At 50.1% G+C, this 18,349-nt stretch overlaps 1 protein-coding gene and 1 non-coding gene across 4 annotated transcripts; both read left to right on the forward strand.

Moving 5' to 3' along the window:
* The first annotated feature begins 557 nt into the window (after positions 1-557).
* Fezf2 (Fez family zinc finger 2) lies at positions 558-9,495 on the forward strand. 3 transcript variants are annotated; one of them, XM_039093243.2, is made up of 7 exons: positions 558-684; positions 4,727-4,938; positions 5,693-5,948; positions 6,298-7,187; positions 7,541-7,675; positions 7,825-7,957; positions 8,825-9,489. In XM_039093243.2, exons 4-7 carry the CDS (start codon positions 6,351-6,353, stop codon positions 9,085-9,087), a joined length of 1,368 nt encoding a protein of 455 aa, XP_038949171.1. In that variant the 5' UTR covers positions 558-684; positions 4,727-4,938; positions 5,693-5,948; positions 6,298-6,350; the 3' UTR covers positions 9,088-9,489. The 3 variants fall into 3 exon arrangements, with proteins under 3 accessions (XP_038949171.1, XP_038949170.1, NP_001100721.1); XM_039093242.2 differs by lacking the exon at positions 558-684 and adding an exon at positions 3,370-3,511; NM_001107251.1 differs by lacking the exons at positions 558-684; positions 4,727-4,938 and having other exon boundaries at positions 5,706-5,948; positions 8,825-9,495.
* Positions 9,496-17,861: 8,366 nt separating this feature from the next.
* Positions 17,862-17,990, forward strand: LOC120097240 (small nucleolar RNA SNORA17). The gene has a single exon (XR_005494468.1). It is a non-coding gene; the product is annotated as a small nucleolar RNA SNORA17 (small nucleolar RNA).
* Positions 17,991-18,349: the final 359 nt, after the last annotated feature.

Here is an 18,349-nt window from a genome sequence, read left to right on the forward strand (position 1 = left end):
ATCCCTTCCTCTTACCCTTTGCTCTCTTAAGTTGCTTAACTCCTGCTCTTAGCTCTTAACGCTAATACTTTAGGGCAGGCTCCACTGAGGAGTTTAACCAGCTGCCAAGTTAAATAACGGGGAGGACCCTAAGCCATCTTTGCAGGGGTAAGTCCACATCTTCCAACTCCACTGGGCCTGTCACTCACCAAAGCGCCTTTTATTTCATGGGACACGTCTACGTGTCCCATGCATTTAAAATATACATAGTTGTTGTTTATAAATAACTTCTCTTGGATTGCATACCAGAATCAAGTCTTAAGAAGACTCAGGTGTAAAGGAACACTCTTTCCCCGTACCTGGAGAAGTGGCACGTCCGCTTGCAAAATGCTGCGCCAAGTATTGGATTAGAGTCTTAATCAAGTGCCATTTCTAGAATGTCGATAGAATATACACACATGCATACACACGATATGCATGCATATGCATATCTACGATATGCATATATATGTTTGTGATTATATATGCATCCAGGGCAGAGAGGAGAGTGCACCGAACCTGCAAGGGTAGAAACTACAGAGCCGCACTCTGGGGAGATTCCCTCCGTCCTAGGAGTGCCTGCACCTCCCAGATTTCTGAAGACCAGAGAGTGTCCTCCGCTGTGACCACCCAGTTGTTGGAAGGATTCCCCGGAAATCCACATAGGTTTGTATCACCGCCCCCCCCCCCCACTATCTGCCTCTGGCTGAAGGCCTGGAGACTTCCGGTCTAAGGTGAAAACTGTCCGCGGGTACATTGAAATTTGCAAGGCAGTCCCTGAATACTAGGAGTGCTGGTAAACAGCTGCTGGGTGCAGAGAGAGAGCAGGGAGGGCTTTGTGCTACTCAAGCTCGCACTGCAGCACCCAAAGAATGCAAGCAGAGACCAAAGCAGCCCATCTATCTTGGTGGTCTAGGCCTGGGAGTGTGCGGTACCTGGAACCCGACCGCTTTTCAGGCACACGCGTGCTTCTTGCCTTGCTGGGCCAGGGTATCTGGGGCTCTTTGTCTCTCAACACAGAGAACAACGCTCACCAAAGGCGGAGGCCCCTGTGCCTTGAACAAGGCAAGGCTGTTCAAATGTTTTCAGTGAGATGTTTCCTGGGGTGAAAAGGAGGATAGCAGATCAATTTCTCTTCAGAAGTTAATGAATTTTAAGCAGCGGCTAAAGCTGGCTCCTACATAAATCATATTTTAAGTGGAGGGGAAGGAAGAGAAGGAAGAGGAGTGGGGAAATAGGAAGAGAAATGCTGAAAGTTTTTTTTAAGGTTTGGGTTCGCTCCCCCAACCACTCCTAAATAAATCCGCGAGGGGAACATTGATAAAACCAAATTTGCTCAGCGGTTTCCCAAACTCAGAACTACTCCCCCCAAGTGTAAGATAGCTTATGATGACCTATTATGTTTTGCAGTCAGTGGAGAAAATAATATTAACAACAATTTAAAAAATAATAGTGTCCCTTGCCGTCCAGAACTAAGAGACAATGGTCGCCTAGGCTAGAATTGCAGCACCTTTTCGGAGTTGGGAGTCAAAATGCCTGCTTTTCTTTCCGGGTGCCAGAAGCTGGTGCGAATGTGTGAGCTTCTATACAAGAAAGGGATTTTCCTCTGAGGTTGTCTGCATTCCGGGAAGGCATCTGCTAAGTAATTTGTCCTAAAGTGTGGGCGATTTCTGGAACTGATTTTTTTTTTCTTACACAGAAGTCATTATTACATTGGTTCGAGTTAGTGGCCATAAAATGGCCAAAGGGAAAAGGCGGAGAGACAGGCAAAGCCCTGATGTGGCCAGTCATATTTAATATGCTTCCTACAAAAGAAGCTCCTGCAAAAATCAATAGGCAGCCGCCAGCTGTGGTTAAGCCTGCGATTTCAATTAAAACACTGCGTTCGGTCTTTAGAGTTGGGCACACATCCCTACTCAGTGGTGTGTGCATTGCATAGCTTGGCCCGGGTGTGGCATCACATGGCCTGAGATTACAGAGGTCCAGGCTAAGACAGGGCCCACAGTGCCAAAGAGATGCTGGGCTAGGGGACTGGGTTGTGAAAAATAGGAAGTGTTGGGATCCGGAGGAGCGTCAGGCTCACTTAGTAGTGCCCACGCCAAGACCAGATGGCAAAGAAACAAGAGTCTTGTTTTTGCACCAGCCTGGAGCTGAGGCCTACCGCTGGGCAAGACCCTGTTGATCAAAAGGCCCTGCTTGACGGACTGCGTCTCCTGATTGCACCCCACCACCACTACCACCATCACAACCACCCGTGAATCCAGTCCCTGGGGCCAGGAGAGTGATGCCAAGCTGTAGGCTCCTCTTGGGCAGGTGTCTGCTGCCCTTCTCTCAGTCTCTTGCTCTCTAGGTTCACATCCTAGATAGGCAGTGGAGCTTGTGGCCTGTTGGGCTTTGAAAAGCATGGTAAACCCAGAAAGTCACCCCTTCCCGAGAGAAACTACTGTTTCAGAAGAAAGGTTTTTAAAGTAGGAAGTTTCCCAAAACTATTTTTTTTTCTGGCACACAACAACATGCTTTGAGAGACCAGCTTAGATCCCCAGCAGACCACATGTGGGCTTATTTGGGACCCCCCACACACACTCTGAAAACCTGTAGGTTAAAAAAGGGTCACCCCCTAATCTCACAGAACTCTCTCCGCCAACTCTAAAATTCTGGAAGTTGAATTTCTATAGTTGCCTCAGCCTTCTTAAAGGAAAACCGGACTTTATAAAACCGGTGTGTCCTGGGAAAATGAATTTGGAGGAGGGGGGCCAGGAATGAGGGCCTCAGCACACCCTCCACCACGCATGACATTTCCCCAGCCTTCTATTATTCTGCCTGAAATCATCTCGTTTACAGAAAATATTTGTTTGCACTATTAGTTGGTTCTGGAGCTAATTACTCAATGTGTTAACGTGAAGTAATATGTATAAAAGTAGGATCAGTGTTTATTGTGTGGGTGAGCTGTTGAGCGGCGCCTGAATAAACTGCAATTAGGGTTAGATAGAGATTAATTAACATGTGAGTGGCAAGGTGTAAAATAGTTTCCAACCCTCCACTTCAATATAATCTGCAGGCAAGGAAGAAGTTTGTGGAAGCTAATTAGATACTTTCACAAGAGCCAGTGTATTCGCCCAACATTTGGAAAGAGAGGCACATTAGGGGCAACTTGTTTTTACCCAAATGTTTTCTTTCTGTGGAGGTAGCTCTCTGCTTTGTGGTGCCGGAGGGAGAGAGACAGAGAGACAGAGAGAGAGAGGGAGAGAGAGTTCTACAGTTACAGAAGGGACGGCGAGGCAGGTTCTCAGGAAGCCCTTGGAAGCCTTTCAGTTTGCCCGGGTATTCAAACTGGCATAGCGTTCAGGTGGAAGAACGTTAGAGAGACACAACTGCCCCGTTGGGGAAAGGGGTTGGAGTGCAAGACTGGTGGCAAGCAGGATTCCACAGCAAAGTCGGGGGTAGAAATTCAGGTTTTGACGCTGCAGGTGAACTGATGTTGTCTCAGTGCTGGGTGAGTGGTTTGCATCAGATTTGGTGGGAGAGGAGGGTCACTCATAAGTTTGTCATTTACATGAAGAAAAGGGGTCACTGGGTGTGGACTTAACATCCCCGTGGAAATGTCTTAAATTAAATGGGCCGCGTGAAAATATTCTTCTCCAGTTGGGCAGGTCTTGAGCTTTGATATCTGGAAGTTTGAGTTTTGTGTGTATGGTGGTGGACAGTAGGGGACAGACTCCTAACTGCTGAATTTGAGGGCAGTTCCAGAGTGTGGCAGGATGAGATTATTGATCTATTCCAGATCACTTTCACTGCCCCTTCTCCTTGGAGACCTCTGTTTGTTGTCCCCCCCAACCCCCACCTGTCCCCGGCTACACTTTTCCTTTCTCTACCTGCTATAGCCACACCTGGCCTGAAATGACTGTCAGAGGAGCCACAGCTGGATAGGTGGGTGGAAGAAAAGAGAAGTTTTGCAGAGGAGAGCATGTTGTTTGTCTGCGATCCAAACTAGAGCTTTACTCGTCCGGCATTGGATGGGCAGTTTTCCCTGGGACGGGTAGTAGTGGGCCTGGAATCCGACGGACACTCAGCCGCAAAATCTGCCCGAAACGGAGAAGAAGAGGGTTTGCCTTCACCGGCACTCTCCGGGCTCCGCTGATGCTGTATCTCTGGAGATGGAATTGACTATCAAACCCTCAACCCTGTTTGCTCATATTATACCCACCGTAATCCTCTTAAACTGCCGTTGCGGCGACAAAGCTCTTGGTCTTGCAAAAGCCGGCTGGCAAGATATAATTGTCCGACGAACAAAAACAGCCAAAAGTTTTCAAAAACCCCATGCACCCCCCCTTTCCCTAAACCCAATTCTCTCCTTCTCTAGCTACCCCCTCCCCAGCCCCCAATAAGAACCCTCAGCCTCGACCACTTTTGTTGTCGCCAAGAGCACCAGGCCTGTTGAAAGCGCTGGAGCGTCTTTGAGCAGTTTGTTGTGATACGCAGGTGGAATGGTCTGCAAACACGAATTCAGCCCCTCCAAACCCAGTGCGGAGCGCTCTGCTTTTGTGCGCCAGGCACAAAAAAATGCTGAATTCCTCCGAACTTACTTAGGGCCTGTCTAGAAAAGGGCCTTTTCTTCCCTCTGCTTGTACCTCTGGCCACACTAAGTCTTTGCCCGCCCCCCTTCGGACTCCCTCCCTCTCCCCTCTGATAATCCTTCTCTTTATTTTAGAAAAACACAAAACCCGGTTCCACGCGGTGCTTTAGTGGCTAAAAGTGAAAGAGCTGCTTTGGCAGAATTCAGCTCTATGAATCACTTCGGAAAATTGGTTCGACTGAATGGCCTTAGGAGGAAAAACGTTTTAATAGGATCCAGGGGAGGTTCTGCTGTTTCAATCTGCTCCTTAAACAGGTGGAGATTGGACCTTCTCAATTATACAAACAGTAAGTACCCAACAGCGGGAGAGCTGCCCTCCGAATCCTCCCCGCACGCAGCCCTAAACCAGGCGCGGAGCCTGGCTTTGCCTCTCAAACCCGATCACAAATCAGCAATTCGGATCGATTAGCTTCTCAAACAGTCCCCGGGTTCTCAGGGCAAGAATCCCCCAGCCCTAGTCAAGAAGTGGGCCAGAGAGCTGCAGGCGCACCCACCCTTCCCCAGGTCCCCAGGATCCCGGCGCGCCGCCTGCCCTTCCGGACTCTTCGAGGTCGTCCTTAGGCGGTGGGGAGCTCTCTCTCGACCTCCGACGCCAGTCAAGGCGAGCTCGTTGCTTTTGCATAAATTAATATTTCCCCATTAACAAGTTCCCCCTCCAAACGCGACGCCCGCGTCCATGCGCCACATCCTAATGAGGTAATTATCATTTGCGCGTGTTCGGGGCTGGCGCCGGCTCCGTAGGTAAATGGCAGTTTATTAGCACAGTGCCCAGCTCGGCTGCGCAGGGCTAAGGGATACTTCGGTGATTAGACGGACACCCAGGGGCCCTTTGAGGTAGCGCGTCCAGGACACCCCGCCTTCCCCGCGTACCCTAAACCTGTAGGCCCCCCAAAGTTGTGAATCACGCAAGGAACTCTGCCTAGGTTTGGGTTTGGGCGGCCCCCACCTCCTTCCACCGGCAAAACCATCACGATTCTTCCCCCTCCCCCCTCCCTCTCTTCCCTCCTTCCCGATTCGCAAACGGCTCGCACTTTCCCGAAGGGAGCGCGGGCGCTAGTTGCCTCCTTTAAAGTTTGAGGGGCGGTGGCGGCGGCCGGCAGGCGCGGGGGAACGCAGGGTCCTCAACGGGAGTCGCGCCGCCGCCCATGTCATTCCACTTCAAGTGACTTCATGTGATGTCAGCTGAATGTAAAAGACAGTGATCTCACGCGGAGGGGAGGATGTTTGCCATCAAAATGTGACAGAAGAGACACGCTGCATGGCTCGGAACGCATCTCCTTGGCGGTGGGGGAAAAAGGTAAAAGCGGGGTGGCTCTTCCGGTCCTCTTTAACTTTGCTCTTTCCGTGCCCAGCTCCCAGCACGCGTGGCGGAGGCCTGGGTCCAGGGAAGGGTTGGGGAGTGTTAATTTGAGACTCCTTTCTTCTACCCCCTTTCCTTTCCTTTGTACGGCCTCCCCCTTCTTCCCCTTTCATAGTCCCAGGGCAAGAGCTGGTGGGTTCCTTTGCGCGCCGGGTTAATGGGCGGTAATTTGGTACCCTTGGGTGCACTTTGTTCTGCTTCTGTTCATTTGAATGCAAATGGGTGACCCGGGCCGACTAGGTGCTTATTAAATTGCGGTTTCCCCCCTGCCTTTTCCGGAATGCAGACTTAGAGGAGAGAGGCTGTGCCCTGGCCCAGCCTGGCTCAGCTTGGCGCGCCATGGCCAGCTCAGCTTCCCTGGAGACCATGGTGCCCCCGGCCTGCCCGCGCGCTGGAGCGTCACCGGCCACTTCGAAAACACTAGCTTTCTCCATCGAGCGCATCATGGCCAAGACGTCCGAGCCCCGAGCGCCTTTTGAGCCCCGGCCTGCTGCGCTAGAGGCAGACAGCAGCCAGAGCAAGAAACTGCTCAACCTCTGCTCGCCGCTGCCCTGTATGATCCCCCTCCAGCCTCTAGGCTACGAGGTGCCGTCCAAGACACTGCTCAGTTACTCGGAGTTCTGGAAAAGCAGCCTCCGGGCGGGCGGCGGTGGAGGAGGAGGCAGCGGCGGGGGGGGCCCAGTGTGCGGCGCCAGTGGCTTGTGCAAAACCAACTGTGGCGTGTGCTGCAAGGCCGAACTGGGCCTTGCGCCTTCTGCGCTGCCCGCCGGCAGGGTCATCAAGCCGCAGGTCATCAACCAGGCTGTGGGGCTGCCGGCCAGCGGCTCTCTCTACTACTTCAACTACCTGGACTCCACCACTTACCCACCATCGGAGCTCCTCGGAGGCCACCTTTTCCCATCTGGCCTCCTCAACGCACAGGCCCCCACTTCCCTGGCTGCTCACCCCAAGCTTTTTCTGCTGGAGAATGCCAAACTGGCCAGCCTGACTGCGGACAAGTTCCCCCACCCAGCTTCCTATCCCCATAAGGAGCGCTTGCATGCGCCGCTGGAGCAGGTGCTGAAGGAGAACTCGGCCTTGACCGCTGAACGAGGGGGAGTCAAGAGCCACAGCAAACTACCGGGGGGCTCTACTGACAGCAAACCCAAAAACTTCACCTGCGAAGTGTGCGGCAAGGTGAGGCCTAAGGTTCTGGGGGGAGGGAGCTAGCAGCCCCTGGTTTCTTGGGCAGCCTTGTACACCTCTCTCTCTCTCTCTCTCTCTCTCTCTCTCTCTCTCTCTCTCTCTCTCTCTCTCTCTCTCTCTCTCAAGCTGAGGAGCTCCCCATAGCTGTGTACTCCATTGGATGCCCAGATGAGCCTCAGTTTCCTATTCTGTAAAATGGGGACGTTGTCAATCCTCACACAGTTGACAAAAAAGACTCGGGCTTAGGATGGGAAGGTTGGTTGGGGGAGGTAAATTGTAGCCTCCCGGGCTGATTCTAGGCCCTTGGCAGACTCAGCCCAAGTTCCGCTCTCATCCTTCCATAGGTGTTCAATGCTCACTATAACCTCACCCGCCACATGCCTGTCCACACCGGAGCTAGACCGTTTGTGTGCAAAGTCTGTGGCAAAGGCTTCCGCCAGGCCAGCACTCTCTGCAGACACAAAATTATCCATACCCAGGTACGTGGCCCCAGGTCAGGCCCTGTCGACGCGCGCACCACCGCCCTAGTCTGAGCGACGGTGTTCGATTCTCCTTACCCTTGGTGGGGGGATCTGCTGTGTCCCTTGCCTAGGTCTCGGCCTTACTGTACGCATGCCCCTCTCCGCAGGAAAAACCACATAAGTGTAACCAGTGCGGCAAAGCCTTCAATCGCAGCTCCACGCTCAATACGCACATCCGCATCCACGCGGGCTACAAGCCCTTCGTCTGCGAGTTTTGCGGCAAGGGCTTTCACCAAAAAGGTGAGGTGCTAAGCTAGGCACTCCCTCATCTCCTCTTTAGGGTTCAGAGGGTCACAGGGGAGGGGGGGGTGTGCTGAGAAGGAGGTGAGTATGGTAGAGGCAGCACAAAAGCCGCAGGCTAGGGCGCAGCAATTCTTGGAATCGGGTTGTGCACGCTTTCCCGGCTGGGTTGGTAGACCTCGCTGTTTCAGGCTTGACTCTCCGGAACACTGAATTTTGGAGCTGGGAATTAAGGAAATGGCCAAAAGGAAACGTAGAGAGTATGGCTTTTGAGAACGAGCTTCCTTCCCTTTGTAAGCGCTACTTCCTTTCAAGGAAAAAAAAAATCTAAGCAGTATCTTCCTGTAGGAACAGTTTAAGATTGAGAGGCTGGGTTGGTGGTGGCCAAGTCTCCAGTGCTCCCAGAGCCTGGGACTCTATTCAATTTCCAATGTAATTTTGTATTTTCAGATAGCAGTGGGGATGGGGGGGGGGGATGCCAAGAACTGAGCTACGGAGCCTAGATTTGTGCGGATTTCTTGGAACGAGGCATCAGCTCTAAGAACCCACTGCCTTCTTAGGCTGCACAAAAAGTTTCCCAGCTGGCAGAGCTCGGCAGGAGGCACGCTTCGTGGGCCTCTGTACCAGGCAGGGCAGGGCCTGTGTCGGCTGGGTAAAGACCTGGTCCACAGTTCTTTCCGGAGCACTCCCGCCTTGATGCAGACGAAGTTTGACAACTTCTTAGTTTGGAGAGGTCACGCCCGCCCAGTCAAGCATCGCTTTCTGAGCTGCTGCAGGGACTGAGGGGTGGTGGTGCGGGACTTGGGGGGAGGTCTCATTCCACTACAAACCCCTACTTTTTTGGTTTTGGTTTTTGCTCTTCCGCAGGGAACTACAAGAACCACAAGCTCACACACAGCGGCGAGAAGCAGTACAAATGCACTATCTGTAACAAGGCCTTCCACCAGGTGTACAATCTGACCTTCCACATGCACACCCACAACGACAAGAAGCCCTTCACATGCGCCACTTGCGGCAAAGGTTTTTGCAGAAACTTTGACTTAAAGAAACATGTGCGCAAACTTCATGACAGCGTGGGTCCCACCGCCACCCCCTCAGCAAAGGGCCTAGCCAGGACAGTTCAGAGCTGAGAGCTACTGCCTTGTCCTTTCTTCCTGCCCTGTACCAACCCGAGCAGATCCCACGTATAAACTTATTTCTAAAATTAAAAGGAAAAAAACTATAGCAGAGAGGCTAAAATCTATTTATCGAAACCAGCATATTTTTGGGAAATGTAAACGTGTCCTCGATGACCGGCAGCAAACGCGTGGCTCCCACCTTTGTACATTCAGGAAACGTATTTAAATCCAGTGCGCTGAAACATGTTTAATTCCAGGCCTCGGCTTCTCCTCAGGCAGCCGGCTTTTAATCCCAGCCTGTCACCATGAGCGCCCAGAAGAACGTGATGCCCCCAGCCGTCTTCACACAACCTTGTAATCTCTCCTGTACAAGCGAACACGGAATATTACACATATATGACTCAATAAACAGAACCACTAGTGCGCGTCTTCTTTTCCCCATCCCCTTGCCACGAGGTCAGCTCAACCAATCCAAAGAACGAGCGGAACTAGGCGTTTATAGCTTTTTCTTTCCCGAATGTGACTTCCTTGGGACACCGGGGCCAAGCTAAGGTTAAACCCGTACTCCTGGTATGCTGGTATATTAAAGCACCCGGGAGCATGGGCTGAAAAGACCTCCATCCAGCTCCATCAATAGTCCAAGGTTTTATTTGGTGACTGAGCAGATGCTTGGGATTCTTATTTGGGTGAGGAAAAAAAAAAACAATTAAGGGTCAAAAGTGGCTGGATGCTGTGGATGCGTTTGGGTATTCCGATCTCAGTAACATGCAATTTAGGAAAAAGGCCGGGGGCTTAAGGAGCGTAACCACGGTCCTAGCCTCCTCTGAAGGCGACAGCTAGAGGTTGTCCAGCCTAGGCCTTGCTCTCAAGCTCTCTGGTTGTCCTTTGCCTGCGCCTCTGGTCTGGGCTGGCTGGTCGGTAAGCGGCACCCTGCCGCGGGAGGGCGCGCCCAGCTCCCGGAGCTGGCCGCCGTGTCCTCCCGGGTCCTGATTACCACGCAGTTAGCCCACTTCCTCAATAGCTATCTCTGCCGCCATGCACGCTGATGAAATGATCTCACGCTTGCTTTCTAAGTAATGACCCAAATTAAGAGAGAAAACAGAGACCCTTCAAACAGCATTACATTAATCATCTAATCATTCCCAGGAGGGGGCTGGCCGCCGCCGCCCCGTTTGATCCGAATCTAGATAATCAAGAGCTCGGATTACTGGCGCGTCGCGCCTGGCCTCCTCCCTCCACCCCCACCCCCTCCACACTTTTAATATCGGCGCGGTGATTCAGCCCACGTCTTCTGGAACACTGTTCTTCTACACCAGAGGAAACGCGGCGCAGGGCCCGGGAGTACTCTTCCACACAGCCTCCGAGCTGAGGGGGTGAAAACTGCTGAGCGCTGACCCCACCCGGATTTCCACCGCGGGTAGAGGCTATTTGGAGGGAAGGATGATTACTGCAAAGGGCAATCCCAGGTAACTCTGATAGTAACTAGGGAGGGTTAGCCCAACGCGTTGTATACAGTAGGCACTCATTACTGAGAGTGCCAGTGACTTCCATCAGAGAGAGAGAGAGAGAGAGAGAGAGAGAGAGAGAGAGAGAGAGAGAGAGAGTTCTATTTCCAGGGCTCTCTTTCCCAGCCAGGCACTCAACACCTTCACTGTAGCTTTAACAACAATTTGCAAGCTGGTTGTGTGGTGGTGTGTGTGTGTGTGTGTGTGTGTGTGTGTGTGTGTGTGTGTGTGTGATTATTCCCACTCTGCAGAGAAAAATATAGAGGCAGAGAGACCATCTAAATGACATGCCCAGAGTTCCACGGCTAGGAAGGGCAGGAATCCAAAGTCCGGGCTTCTAAGAGACCATCGCCTCCTTCAGTTTTCATTGATGGAAAGCAGTCTCAGGATTGTGGCCTGGAGAAGCTCCTGGCCAGGGTGGAAGATCTATCCTGGTCACAGCCAAACCTTCTGTCCTGGGCCCCCTCCCAATCCGAAGACCCATTGCTGAGAAGAATTGTCGATTTTGTTTGCACAGAGGACAGCGACAGCTTCCTCAGGCTGTCGCAGGGGTATTTTTAGTACCTCCGATTCAGAAATAGGAACGCGTACATTAGAATTCCATTTCCTGAAAGGAGAGCGTCCTCGTTTTTTTGTATTCCTCCCCTTCCTCCTCCCCCAAGTCTGGGAAGACGTAGCCAGGGGAGGGGGGCGAGGAAGCCAGAGGGAATTTAAATGCTATCTTGTTCTGGCTGCAGTTCCCTGAGGAGAGATCGGGACCCACAGGAGCAGGCAGATTAAACGACCAACTCTCTCTGTTCGCTCTAAAGCCCAGGAAACCCCGGAGGGGTGCGGAGGACAGGCCGCAGAGAATATGAACTTCGCTCCTGGAGGCTGTTTGAGTTTGAGAAGTCAATCCCTTCACTTCTCCATTCTTCTCAAAGTGTTTTATTAACTTCGCTTGCCATTCTTAGACCCCACTCAGTTCTAGACCACCGAAGTACTCTAAGACAGTCATTTCTATCAAAACAGCTTCTTTTCCTCCTCCTCCTCCTCCTCCTCCTCCTCCTCCTCCTCCTCCTTTTTCTCCTCCTCATCCCCCACATCATCATATCCCACATCATTATCCTCAACATCATCATCCTCCAGCACATCATCATCATCACCACCACCACCACCACCACCACCACCACCACCACCACCACCACCACCACCATCATCTCCCAAGAGTTCCCTTTTCAGGTATGCTGCTTGGAGATCCTATCATGTGAAGCATATCTTAAAACACCTCAGGAAGACATTTATACAAAGGGGAATGCTGAGCCCTGGAGTGTGAAGGGAATTGGCTTGCAGGAAATTACAGTCGAGTGTCCTTCTCTTAATAAAAAACTATTAAATGAAAGGGAGGGTACCATCAAGACGGCTAGCTTTCTAACCATCAAGCAATGGGACCTTGAGAAAGTCTTCTGTTGTAACTTTTCATGTAACTTTTATTTTACAAAAGGATCTCTCCCCCTTCTCCCCCTCTCCTCCTCTCCCAAACTGGGAAAATGTGGCTTCAGGTTGGCCGTTTCAAAGTGCTGTGGGGATTGTTTCCTTTCAAACTCTGAAGCTTAAAGTACAGCTCAGGTGGCCCGGCCTTCCTGCTCATCCCTGCTGCCAGGAAGAGGAACTCTGACTAGAGTGAACCCATGTAGTTTTCCCTCATGCCCTCCACCGCCACCACCACGTTGTTTCTCTTGATTGTTACTTAACCTCCACAACAGCCTCCTGTCAGTCTCCTGCACCTGGGAAGGTGTTAGTTCACATCTGACAGTAATTGCAGATAAAGAGGTCTTCCAAATCTAGGCAGCTTAGCTCTCTCTTCCTCAGGTCGGAAGCCATTCCTTGGTTGAAGAGGTCTGTTATCTTGGGGTGTGGGACATGGGAAAGAATTGGTTCTTCTGGAAAGGACAAGGAACCTTCTAAGTAGTAACACCTTCTTAGTAGCCAGCGCCTTCCATAGCCACCACCAAGCTCCCTCCTTAACCACTGTAGCCTGCCTTCTCCTTAGCTTCCCGCATGGAAATCGGTGGGTGAAAGGCTCTGTTTCCTCTCATTTTTTCCCCTCCGTAATATTAAACTGTTTGCATGACTTGAAGTTTGCGATATTAATAAATGACTTAAACAAGGTAGTCATCCGCTGCATATTAATATTCTAACCTTGATTAAATTGGAGAGGCCACCCTGAAAAATATTTTTTTTTAAAAAAAATCCAATTGCGGGGGAAGGGAATCCTGTCATAGACACAAAAAAGACTCCAATTATCTTTTCCCCTACAAGATGTTTGTTCTGTCCATGACTGCTCACACTTCAGCAATCCTGCCAGCAAGACTCAAAAAAAAAAAAAAACCTTCTTCCAAAGCCACAGCCTTGTACATAACAGATTGTACAGTCCTATTGCCTTAGGCGGGTTAGAGGTTCCTCTCTACAAAGAACGGCACAGAGAAATGCCAGCATCCAGATACATTTTGGGGGTGCGCTGCATGCTCTTGCATTGGCTGCAGAAATGGGTTCACATGGAGCCCCCCATTTTGCTATTTGGCTCACAAAAAGGTAAGAGAGCTGCCTCAGCCAGACCCTATCGTTAGAGCAGTAACATGTCAGGTGAGCAGGTGGTAAATGGGCTGGGGGGGAGGGGAGGGGGAGGGAGGAGAAGAGGGGGTGCTGCCAAAGAGGGTACAGGAGTCTTGAGAAAACGCTGGGAAATAAACAACCTCAAGGCAGCTGCGTTGCCCTTTTCCCTGCACGTCCCTCTCAAACGTCTGAGCAACCAGTTTGCTCCCAGAAACATGTTAATTGCCAACGGAGCTCATTAAGGCGGGCACATGCAAAACACAGCAAGAAAGATTAACTGGACAAAAGCGCAATAATGAACTGTCAACAACCGGGCCCATCTACAGAACCAGGATCACTCAAGAACTAGGCATTTAGAGGCAACAAAGGATTGTCTGGGACAGGAAGAAAAGACGACCTAGACTTTTGTTTAGTCAACACAATTGATTACAAATGAGAGATTAACAGGATAGCTTCAGATTTTTTTTTTCTAAAAGAGGCAGAAAAGAAAAGTCCAATTAAGTCCACCGAATGTTAACTACATTGCGTTCCATGCCTAGCCCCAAAGAAATTCTCATTAAACCATCCCTGGCGATCCCTTTTGGAAAGTAATTTGTCTCCCTGATGGAGCAGAGAAAGAGAATCGTGTAAAAGAAAGCGTTAGTTCTTGGCACAATGAGCTTAGGAGACACACTAGACAGAGCCAAAGGGGGAGTTAATGAGCATCTGACAAACTACTTGGATTCAGGCCTAGAGAACAGCGATGAAAGGATGAAATTGGCCAACAACTATTCTTTATATCAAACATAAAAAGGCCAATCTGAAATGGGGCTGCTCAAAACTGGATGGAAATACAGAGCTCAAGAAAAGGGAGCCATGGCCAGGCCCCTTGCTGGACAGTGGACAGACAGTGTGAAGAACCCAACAGGCCAAGAGTTAGGAAAGGAGATGAAAAGCAGGCTCTCCACAGAGGACAACCTCCCAAGACCTCTGCAGGTGCTGAGCTGAAACTTGCTGCCCGTCCCACAGCCTGGAGAGATTTCTTCTGAAAGTGAGAATGTATCAGGCCAGCATTTGAGAGAACCTCCCAAAGTTCTTTTAATTTGATAATTAGCTTCTGACATTTACCCCCTCTCTTTAAGATTTCGCTTGGCCTCTGGGGGTGGGGGGGGTGCCATTTGTTACCAACATATATCAAGGTGGCCTACTAGTCTTTCTCTTAGTCCCCATTCAAAATTCTCAACCCAATTCTGTGTGGGGGGAGAGGCGGCAAGAAAGACAAGACTTTGATTACACTTGGCTTGATGGAATAGGTCATGGAGTATTTAAAATTACATCTCATCCTCGTTTATCAGGCTTAAGAAATTGACTTATTTCAATGCTTCCTTGTTTGAACAAAGTAGGTCAAGGTTATATGTGTGTGAGAGACAGGATACACGTGTTCACCAACCGTAAACATCCAGGCACTTCTTAGAGCAAGAAGGTTTGAAGGTTCTCTAACGAAGTGCTCATTAGAGCCAGCACGGAATCCACAGGTGAGAAGGGGGTTTCAGAGTGGCTCTGCAGCCAAGCACCCCCGGAACAAAGCCCATCCTTCGCAGTTCTGATTAGGATGGTTGCCACCCCAGATACCAGAGTAGAGCGTTTTGATTTTGAGTCTAGGTTTGTTACTTTTCCTCAGATCCTTGGTAACAGCTATCACATTTCTGAGGGCTTGGCTTGCACCTCGGGCTTTGCTCATGCTTCACCGAGAGAAATACATTGGTGTCTAGAAGTAAGGAGGGAAAAAGAAATACAGCAATTCAAAATAAAAACAGACGTCTAAGATTAAAGACGACTCCTGGTTCTCAAAGCACAGAGGTGTTACAGAACCTAGAGAGGTGCTTGAGGAAAGAAAGAATCAAGGGCTTCTCTTCTGCGATTAGACCAACTTTTGGATAAACCGTGTTCTTTTCCTCTGAGCCGCAGATCTGACCAGTGGTCCTTGAGTGCTTCCTCTCTTTAATTTTTCTTTTTTTCTTTTTTTCAATCAAAGGTCTTATTTGGATCTTTCTGTATTCACTGAGTTTTATTCTTTACTGTGGCTCCTAAATGACTAGTGGATTTCCTAGGGGAAGATGAACCACTTTTAAGGAGAAAGCATCCTAGAGCGTTAGGAGCCTCGGGACGGATATTGAGGTAAGCCTGCCTCAGCCGCCCAAGCTCACAAGGACTTTCATCTGTTTCTGTGTCTACAAAAGTGGGCACGTTGGGGGTTGACAGTGCTGCTGGTGCCAGCATAATCCCTGTGGGAAGAGAGAACCGAAGCCTCTCAAGGGCAAGCATTGTGAGCGTGTGCACACACACATGCGACACAAGACTTTAAACGGACATGTTAAAACTACCTGTCTCCCAGGCCTGTGGTAAGGATGAAATGATTAAACACTTAACCGTGTCTTCAGAACAGCATCTGGGAGCTGCACGTCAGTCGTTCTGAAGGCCTACTACCAGAAAACACTCCAGTGGGAAAACCCCAACATTTTAGAAGAAGAGCACTGGAATTCTTACGTTGATTCCTCACTAGACTCGGAAACTTCTTTAGTCTCTTATTTATGAATTAACTGATATGTTTCTGAAGATCAAACGCAGGGCCTTGGGCATGCTAAGCTTGTGCCTTACCAGACTTCTTTTTTCTTCTTCCATTTTTATTAAATTGGATATTTCTTATTTACATTTCAAATGTTATTCCCTTTTCCCGGTTTCTAGTCCATCAGACCCCTAACCCCTCCTCCTCCCCTTCTATATGGGTGTTCCCCTCCCCACCCTCCCCCCATTACCGGAGGTTCACTGGAGGTTCAGTCTTAGCAGGACCAAGGGCTTCCCCTTCCACTGGTGCTCTTACTAGGATATTCATTGCTACCTATGGGGTCAGAGTCCAGGGTCAGTCCATGTATAGTCTTTGGGTAGTGGCTTAGTCCCTGGAAGCTCTGGTTGATTCTTACCAGACTTCTTAACCTCACCTTCAGGGGCAGCAAGCTGAGGTGCTGGGTAAGTGTGACCTACCTACCTTTAGTTCATGGGAACACAATGGAGAGGATGTTTACTCTCCTATAATACCATGATTTTAACACAAATGTGCATAAAAATCGCAGAAAGTTTTTGCTCAACTTGCTTCCACCTTACGTACTGAGCTGCCCAGTAAACCAATCTTGCTTGCCCGGCATCTGCAATTTGTTCTGGTGCAGGAGGTTTTCCCAGACTGCACTTTGGAAAAACAGTGACTTAGCATCTGTGTTCTTTCTCCCATCTCACCCTGATGCTGCCTACGAAAGATGAGGTAACATCCCCCGCTCTTTTTAAATGAATACATTTGGTTATTTGCTCAGTAAACATGGTTCGATTACTACTTAGGTGTTAAGTTTTTCTACTGGGTTCTAGATTTAGGAAGAGGGTTCAGCCTCTTTCCTGGAGGAGTTTATGGCTTAGTGGAGGAGAAAAATGCATGCGACAAAAATCTCCACCCGATACGTGGTTATGAAGACAAAATTGGGCATCGAATCCAGTCTGGGTTGGTGTGTGTAGTGGGCATCTGTTATTTCTGCTGCTGATCGTCATTCTCCCGTCTGGTAACAACATCCAACATCTCCTTTGGAGAAGTCACCCCTCCCCCCACTCTCAGTCCATATGGTTAAGGTGGGAGCTCTTCCATCCAGCCACGCTTGGCATGTGACCCAGGCTTGGCCAATCAGAGCATCGCAGCTCACAGGCAATGGCTCAGGACTGAGCTGCTGACCCAAAAGAGGCCGAGGAGAGTCCTATCCAGGACTTTCACCACAGCAGAGGCTTTGTATGTGGATTGAACCTGGTCAGTCGTTCTGGAGTGGGCCCGTTTGCTCTTTTGTTAGGGACGATCTTTCTATAGTGAGAGTGCTGAAGAGGAGAGCCAGATGATCAAGGTCTGGTGCTTCACCTCATAGGACGACTGGCGGTGTACTGTAGATTTCTCATGTGTTTACTTGAATTAGCGTCTGTAAGCCCCAAGAGCCCTGGGTGATAACTACACAGAAAAATAGGGAAGACCAAGATGTTTTTCTGGGAAAAGTGGTTTCTGAGACGTCAAAGAGAAACAAGTGTTAACTCCGGAGGCACAGAGGAAAAAAAAAACTTAGCCAGAGTGAAAACACTGAGGCCCCTAGTTTTACTGTGTATAAGGAGCTTGATATCAATTGATCTAACAGTAAAGTCCAGTTCTTCTGAGGAGCTGTGGGTCTGTGAGCTAGAGGCTTGCCTGCTCTAAGATTTGGGTTTCTATTGTGGGAAAGGAGTACGGCAACATCCACCAAACCAGATAGTAAGAGGACTCTTCAGACATGGGACCCACCTGACCGGCCTGTCACAGACACTGGGGTAAGGGATTGAAGTCGTCACTGAGGGGTCTCCAGAGGGAGCGACTGGCTTGTGTATTTAAGATCCCAAGAATGTCTAAAGGTGTGGTCTTCTGGAGTTAGAGATGTCTTAAGGCCAGTGGACATGCCCAATCAGCAGAATCCTGGCTACCCTGTTTCCAGGGACGGGAGTGCTAAGTTGCAATGCCCTAGGCTGTGGGCATTGACCATGGACCAGCTGACTCCAACAATCATCACCTCCTCCCTATACCAGCTTCGGGTGATTTTTCTTAACATGGCAAAGATCTGGTTGCTTTGTCTTCACCGTCGAGAAGATTCAGAATATGAAAGAGGTGTTGCAGGTGTGGCTGATGTGTCACATGTACATCAGTAAGTGGCGGAGAGGAGAGAGGCTATGTCAACACTCAGTGTTCTGACCTGTGAGCATCTGAATGATCCGTAGCCTAACTTTTCCTGAAAAAAAAAAAAGCGAGCCTGAGACCACCACCAGTCCAGCATGAGGGCGCCCTGGGCAGAGAGCTAGAGGGAGCTAGAGGCACGGGAGCCTCAACCAGCAGGTTTGGGTATGGCGGGGTAGGGGGCATCAGGAGAACCATACTAGAGATGACCCCCGCCTGGTGCCAGGATACATGAGCAGGGCATAGCACTCCTGAGACCAGTCCTGAGATGACCCCAGACACTCAGAGATCCATAGCGCCACAGAGAAGAGCATGCACGTAAGTGGTGGAGAAATGGAAGAGAAAGAGAAACAGGAAGATGTGGGCATGGTGAAGGGAGGCAGAACTGGAGACTGGAGTGTAGTAAGGGACA

Source organism: Rattus norvegicus, chromosome 15, assembly GCF_036323735.1.
Source record: "Rattus norvegicus strain BN/NHsdMcwi chromosome 15, GRCr8, whole genome shotgun sequence".
Classification (NCBI taxonomy): domain Eukaryota; kingdom Metazoa; phylum Chordata; class Mammalia; order Rodentia; family Muridae; genus Rattus; species Rattus norvegicus.

What these genes read in the sequence shown, in the direction of transcription:
- Fezf2 (XM_039093243.2), top strand. Translation starts at nt 6,351, where the DNA reads ATGGCCAGCTCAGCTTCCCTGGAGACCATGGTGCCCCCGGCCTGCCCG. An exon ending in ACAAAATTATCCATACCCAG is followed by an intron (nt 7,676 to 7,824) that starts GTACGTGGCCCC and finishes CCCTCTCCGCAG; the next exon opens with GAAAAACCACATAAGTGTAA. An exon ending in CAAGGGCTTTCACCAAAAAG is followed by an intron (nt 7,958 to 8,824) that starts GTGAGGTGCTAA and finishes GCTCTTCCGCAG; the next exon opens with GGAACTACAAGAACCACAAG.